Source organism: Scylla paramamosain, chromosome 30 (genome assembly GCF_035594125.1).
Source record: "Scylla paramamosain isolate STU-SP2022 chromosome 30, ASM3559412v1, whole genome shotgun sequence".
Lineage (NCBI taxonomy): Eukaryota > Metazoa > Arthropoda > Malacostraca > Decapoda > Portunidae > Scylla > Scylla paramamosain.
The window spans coordinates 9,839,115-9,846,614 of NC_087180.1; the positions used below are offsets into that span (position 1 = coordinate 9,839,115).

The following is a 7,500-nucleotide window of genomic DNA, read 5'->3' on the forward strand; positions in this document are numbered from 1 at the left end:
AGAGAGAGAGAGAGAGAGAGAGAGAGAGAGAGAGAGAGAGAGAGAGAGAGAGAGAGAGAGAGAGAGAGAGAGAGAGAGAGAGAGATTAATTCATTGATTTTAAGGAAATGAAACAAGAGAAGAGAAGGGAACGAGATAGACGATACAGAGACGGAGACAGAGAGAGAGAGAGAGAGAGAGAGAGAGAGAGAGAGAGAGAGAGAGAGAGAGAGAGAGAGAGATGGGGGGTGGAGGGCAGGTGTGCAGGCAGCGGGGAGTGTCGTGTGTCGGAGCGAAGTGCAGCAGCGGCGTCAGGGAGGAAATCAGATAAATTTGCCAGCCTTCACACTATCTCCGCTCCATCACTCCTCCCTTCACTCTTCCCGCCCCTTCACTCCTCCTGCCGCTGAGTCACCACCATCGGGAGCAGGAGGAGGAGGAGGAGGAGGAGGAGGAGGAGGAGGAAGAGAGTTGAAGGATGGTCTCTCCTCAACCCATTTTTGAGTCCAATTTCAATTACGACCTGGCATTATTTTTAGTCATTATCGAAAGCCCAGCACGATTTCTCTCTCTCTCTCTCTCTCTCTCTCTCTCTCTCTCTCTCTCTCTCTCTCTCTCTCTCTCTCTCTCTCTCTCTCTCTCTCTCTCTCTCAGCCCAGAGGTATGAGTAGCAGCGTTCCGGAAGAGGGATTTAAACAGATGGACATGAGTGGAAATAGCAGATAGTTTCTAATAAGTGCCTTGAAGTTAACTCGCAATATGGCAGAGAAGGAAATCTGAATAGGGCGTTGGAGGCGGATCTGAACAGCCTCTGATATATGGACGTGAACACCGACTGAATAGGAACCGGGAGGAGGAGGAGGAGGAGGAACACTAGTGGTGCTTCGGAAGCGGTATTCGGCGCACCGGGGGAAGTGGCACTCGGTCCCTGTGATCTGCCAGCCTACCTGAGGGGTATTTGATGTGCAGGGCCGTGGCACACATCTGATTGCCTTCCTGACGGCGGCCACAGCGACGGGGATTCAGAAACTTGAGCCAGAGGGTGTGGGTGATGCTGGGAGGGCGCCGGGATGGTACAGACTGCAGTGGGATAAAAGGGTTATGGAATAGTGATGGGTGAACGGCGGAGGGATGGTATGTGAGAGGTGTGGTTGGGAGAGTGATGCTTGGCGTTCGCTGAGATGACAGGTAGAGGAGGATGAGAGTATGGTATGGTACGGGATGATGATGGTTGAAGGAGGGATGGAATATATGGCATGGGAGTGGTTACAAAGGTGCCTAAAGGACGCTGAGATGGTAGGAAGGATGAGAATGAGAGCACAGGAGGGTATATGTGTGAGATTTGCAGATCGTAGGAATATTGGAGATGTGTGATGTGGAAGAAAAGCATGTGGTAGGAAGATGTTTGGAGGGACATAGAACAGCAGAAATTGGGGATAGAATATAATAGGTAGGATGGTGATGACTGGAGGTGCTGGAAAGGTATATGAGACAAGGAAGAAGGGGATATATAGGTGTTGTTGGGAGAATGGGAGGATGGTGAGGGTGGGAGTGAGATAAGAGTATAACGAGTGATGAAACTAGTGAGTGAATGAGTGACTGACTGACTGACTGAGGTTTTATAAAGGCGTGTGCGTTTAGGTGTTTTGAGTGGAGTTTGAGTGAAAAATCTGAAGATCTGCTGATTAGGAGAAAAATAAGGATGAGTTATAGAGATGGAAAGATAAAACGCAGAAACTCTCTCTCTCTCTCTCTCTCTCTCTCTCTCTCTCTCTCTCTCTCTCTCTCTCTCTCTCTCTCTCTCTCTCTCTCTCTCTCGTTCCAGTCCGTCACCAGATATTTTGACTCAATTTTGTTACCAATACTGCGCGCAACAAGATCGACGAAAACTCTCCACACACGATTTCCCGCTTCCCTTTTTCACGTGTCTTGTTTCTTTTCTTTTCCCTTTTTTCATTCTGTCTGAGTGAAGGTCTTATTTTCTTTCGCTGGAGAGTTTCGTCCCCTAAAAATGAGACGGCTTCGTATCAGCTGAAAGTAAGCCTCTCTCTCAACACCGGCTGTCGAGAGAGAGAGAGAGAGAGAGAGAGAGAGAGAGAGAGAGAGAGAGAGAGAGAGAGAGAGAGAGAGAGAGAGAGAGAGACAGCCTCAAAACACTTCAATATTTTCTCTCAACGGTACATCTCTACTTTTACCGATGTCTTTACCTCTTACCATACGCTAAACCCCTCCCCCCACTCTCTCTCTCTCTCTCTCTCTCTCTCTCTCTCTCTCTCTCTCTCTCTCTCTCTCTCTCTCTCTCTCTCTCTCTCTCTCTCTGTCTACCGTCATCTACATTTAAGCCGCGTTCCCTCCCTGCAGTGGCACTTCCCCTAAAGACAGTAACCCCAGCCAAACACACTCCCTCCCCTTCACTACCACGCAGAGTATGGGAGAATGGGATGTGGGTTTCTCTCTGTTACCTGCGGGAATTGCCTCCTCCACCACTGATCTCCCGGCCCTCCGTGCCTCCTAATGGCCAGCGGGAATGTTAGAGAAGAGGAGGAGGTGGTGGTGGTGGTAGTGGTGATGATGGTGGTGGTGGAAAATGAGAAGAAAGGGTAGAGATGAAAAGAGGATGATAAAGTACGTACATTGGAGGGAGGGAAAGAGGAAAGAAGAGGAAGAGAAAGAGAAGGAGAGGGTGAGAGAGAGAGAAGAGGTAGGAGGAGGGTAAGGGAGAGGAGAGGTAAGAGGAGGAGGAGGTAGAAGAGGGGGAGAAATGAATTAAGGAGAGTAAAGGGAGGAGGGAAAAATGAGAATTTGAAGATAGTTAAGAGGATTACTTGGATAAGGCACGTTAAGATAATTAAATTAAAAGAAAGGAACAAAAAAAGGGAGAGGAAGAGTGGAAACAAAAGCGTAATATGAAAGAGAGGCAAAAGGAAATGGGTGATGCAGAAAAAGGAGAAGGGAAACAGGAAGAGGAGGAAGAGGAACACAGCACTTCAAAATAACGAGTAACAGAAAACGAGGTTATCAACTTTAGCAGGGTACTCAATGCCTAACCAGAATATGAAAGCGTGACATGAAAGTCCCGCACCACGAGTCTGGCTCCGCACATCCTTGCCACCTTGCCTTCTGAGAAGTACCCGACGGGAGAGAGAGAGAGAGAGAGAGAGAGAGAGAGAGAGAGAGAGAGAGAGAGAGAGAGAGAGAGAGAGAGAGAGAGAGAGACAGAGAGAGAGACAGAGAGAGAGAGGCAGGCAGGTAGGTAGGTAGGTAGGTAGGTAGGTAGGTAGGTAGGTAGGTAGGTAGGTAGGTAGGTAGGTAGGTAGGTAGGTAGGTAGGTAGGTAGGCAGGCAGGCAGGCAGGCAGGCAGGCAGGCAGGCAGGCAGGCAGGCAGGCAGGCAGGCAGGCAGGCAGGCAGGCAGGCAGGCAGGCAGGCAGACAAAAAGACAAACAGACAAAAAGACATATAGAGAGAATTAAAAAAAAAAAAAAAAACAATAACAAAATACGAGAAAGCGAAGAAAAATGTGTGTAAATGAAACTAAAGAAAAAAAAATCCAAGAAAACACAATGTATAATATAAAAGAATAAAACAGAAAACATCAAAATATAAAATATACGTATACTTTTAGTGGATATTTACAGCTCAGCATTTTTCGACGAACACACAAAAATCCCACAAAATAATTCCCAGGAAAACACACCGCATAAATATTTACATACGCTGACCAATATCATGATATTACATTTGGATGATGTACTAATTCCTTCACTAATACAGTCACCTTTAATATTCAGGGTGAAAAGGTGTTTACAAGAACAGAAAGAAAAAAAAACGAGAGAGTAGGAAGATAATATTGTCTATCCTAGAACTATTTAAGACATTGGTACACAAATATAGTTGATGATTATGGAAAAAAATGTCTAGTAGCGGAAGGACAAAAAAGAAATTAATAAGAAGATAATACTGTCTATTCTAAAGCTATTCAAGAAACTAGTATACAAATATGTTTTTAAAAAATTGTAGATGGTTATGGAAAAACAAAATGATCCAACAGTGGAAGGATTACAACGGCAGAAAAAAAAAAGATAACAAGAAGATACTACTATCTTTTATTGAACTATTTAAGACAATAGTGCACATATATGTTTAAAAGGTTGTAAATTATTATGGTAAAACAAAATTGTCTAACAGTAGAAGGTTTAAGTGAACAGAAAAAAAAAAAGAGAGAATAGGAGGACGATATTCTCTATTCTACAACTATTTGAGACACTAACACACAAAAACGTCTAAAAATTTCTAGATGAATATGGAAAAGCAGAGCAGGGGATAATGTACTAGATTACTGACAGAGACTAAGCCGAAGATTTATCATCGCTCAAGTGATAACAGAGGCGCCGGGCTGACACGTCTGAAAGTATATAAACACTTTACTCCTGTCGAGCCTTTTGATCCGAAATTAAATAATCTTTTTTACGCACCAACTACATCTGCGCCCACCTGCAAGTCCTGCTTCCAACGACGCTCTTTGGCATAAAAATTGAAAAAAAAAAAAGAAAAAAAAATCTACTGCCTACGTACGTATTACATCGCTCTCCTTTAAAATGATTCAGACCGATGTTCATGTGAGCTGTTCGGTTGTAATTCAAAAGTTAGGTTAGGTTAGGTTTAGATTAGGAGGGGTTGGGCTGGGTTAGGTTAGGATGAGTTAAATTAGGTTAGGTTAGGTTAGGGTACGTTAGGTCATGGTTAGGTTAGGTTAGGTTAGGTTAGGTTAGGTTAGGTTAGGGTACGTTAGGTCATGGTTAGGTTAGGTTACATTAGGAAGAGCTAGATTAGAATAGGTTAGGTTAGGTTAGATTATGAGGAGTTAGGTTAGGAAGAGTTAGGTTAGGTTAGGTTAGGTTAGATTAGATTAGGTTAGGTTAGGTTAAATTAGGTTAGGTTAGGTTAAATTAGGTTAGGTTAGGTAAGGTTGGATTAGGTTAGATTAGGTTAGGTTAGATTATGAGGAGTTAGGTTAGGTTAGGAAGAATTAGGGTATATTATGTTACGTAATCTTATATATGATATATTGTGTTATCTTATATCATATCACGTCATGTTACGTTGAATTAAGCTGGATTAGGGTTGTTTTGGATATGTTAAGTTGGGTTATTCTGCGTTGGTACGTTGGTTAGATTAAGTTAGGTTAAGTTAGGTTAGGTTAGGTTAGGTTAGGTTAGGCTAGGATTGTTTAAGATAAGTTAGGTTAGGTTAGGTTAGGTTAGGATTGTTTAAAATAGGTTAGGTTAGGTTAGGATTGTTTAAGATAAGTTAGGTTAGGTTAGGTTAGGTTAGGATAGGATTGTTTAGGTTAGGTTAGGTTAAGTTAAGCTAAGTTAGGTTAGGTTAGGTTAGGATTGTTTAAGATAAGTTAGGTTAGGTTAGGTTAGGTTAGGTTAGGTTAGGATAGGATTGTTTAGGTTAGGTTAGGTTAAGTTAGGCTAAGTTAGGTTAGGTTAGGTTAGGATTGTTTAAGATAAGTTAGGTTAGGTTAGGATAGGATTGTTTAGGTTATGTTAGGTTAAGTTCGGTTAAGTTAGGTTAGGTTAGGTTAGGTTAGGTTAGGTTAGGTTAGGATTGTTTAAGATAAGTTATTTCACGCTGTCTTATGATGAGTTTGGTTAGGTTAGGCTAGTGTTCAACATTGTATTTCCTAAGAATACTAAAACAAAAGCTTGTCTCCACGCATTATTTCCCTAAGGAGACTGAGCCATCGGGGCGCATCTCGCATCAAAGTTCGTGTGTCCAACATCAAATTTCCCAACAATAATAAAACACAACCTCTTTCCTTGTCTTGTCTCGAGTCTCTTGAGTGAGAAGTTTGGTCCTGCCTTCACTCAATTTGGCCCTAATAGGTGGGACTAATTCGATTCCAGCCCTTTTCTTTGATATGGAGAGGGAAGGAAACCTGGGAAAGGAGGACAGAATGAGACGAATCCGTGGTGTGGTGTCTCTTCCCACTAAACATTACAAAAGCATAATACATTTTTGGTGCCTTGTATTCCAGACTTCTCAGGATGTGTCCCTGTTTTGTTTTGTTTTTTTCTCGTGGCCGAACATGGCTTTGAGTATTGTAAAAGAAAGGAGGCGAAGGAGGCAGAGGAGGAGGAAGAGGAAGAGGAAGAGGAGGAGGCGGAGGAGGAGGATGCAAAGGTTAAAAGCCATTTTGTGTGATGCAAGGCTAGCGGGCGGTAGACCTTTTGTTGTGTAAAGATGGATAGATCGTTCCACTCCTCGCTGCAAATCCATTTTCCACACTTACAAAAGGTCGAATGAAGTAAATGCAGAGCGAAAATGCAAGATGAAAGCAAATAATGTTTTGTGAGGAAAGGTCGGGATGGCGGGGGCGACACACACACACACACACACACACACACACACACACACACACACACACACACACACACACACACACACACACACACACACACACACACACACACACACACACACACACACACACACACACACACACACACACACACACACACACACACACACACCTGGAAGTGCAGAGACACGTTTGAAGAAATTCCTGTTAAGAAAATGTAACACAAAGTTAATTTTTAGTCAGGATGAAAAGAAATCCCTCTAATGCCTCCGAGAAATAGAAAATGGACGGATCCCGGAACAAAGAAGACGGGAAGTGTGTTTTCCCATTTTTGAGTTCGTTTATCAGCTTAAAGGGAACCGGAGAAGTAAAATAATGCAAAATTCTATAATGACTTCATTAAGAATTTTTCTTTCTCCCAATTACCTTCACGAGTTAGACAATAGATTGCTCTCTCTCTCTCTCTCTCTCTCTCTCTCTCTCTCTCTCTCTCTCTCTCTCTCTCTCTCTCTCTCTCTCTCTCTCTCTCTCTTTCTCTCATGTGACAAAGGAGTAAATGAAAACACCTACATGGACTTCCTTCTTTCTTTTTATCGTCCATCTCTTTGTTACGTTTTTGCTTTTCCTCGTCGCTCCCTGCTCTCCTGTGTCCCTCCCTGTAGCACCCCTGCTTCGTCTTATCTGTCTCTCCCTCACCCTTAACCCTTTCACTGCTAATTAATCTTTTTCCATAATCATCTACAACTTTTAAACATATTTTTTTTGTAGTAGTCTCATAAAAAACGTATTTCTGTAGCTTCGCCAAGATTAAATTAACTGCATGTTTTTTTTTTTTTCCTGATGTCCATCCAAATAATTTAAGAATATTAGAGCAATTTCACTGCTTACAAAAGACTACCACGCCAGTAGAAGGGTTAACTATGTAAAACTGAAACTGTCTCATCTTGCCTCTCATTACATCTTTACTCCTGCTTCCCTCACCCTTAATATATTCTACCCTGCCTTATCCTGCCTCTCATTGCAGCTTCTCCTTTACCCCTGCTTCTCTGAGCCTACCATAACCCATCCTGCTTCATCCTACCTTTCCTTAACATATTTCACCCTGTTCCCCTGCCTCTCCCTACCTCGTGCTATAATATCCCTGTCATTCTTA

At 42.8% G+C, this 7,500-nt stretch overlaps 1 protein-coding gene across 11 annotated transcripts in view; it reads right to left on the bottom strand.

The window, feature by feature from the left end:
- Nucleotides 1–7,500, bottom strand: part of LOC135116241 (uncharacterized) — a 216,213-nt gene that overhangs the window by 165,177 nt on the left and 43,536 nt on the right. For 8 of the 11 annotated variants that reach the window (XR_010276218.1, XM_064033607.1, XM_064033608.1 and 5 more), the window contains exon 2: nt 927–1,059. The exons of 2 other annotated variants lie outside the window; for them this stretch is intronic. Coding sequence is in view for 7 of the 9 variants with exons in the window: in XM_064033607.1 (XP_063889677.1) it covers nt 927–963 (37 nt within the window). In the remaining 2 variants the exon portion in view is untranslated. Of the gene's footprint in view, nt 1–926; nt 1,065–7,500 lie in introns of those variants that run through there. One more of the 11 variants, XM_064033610.1, reaches the window with a different exon arrangement.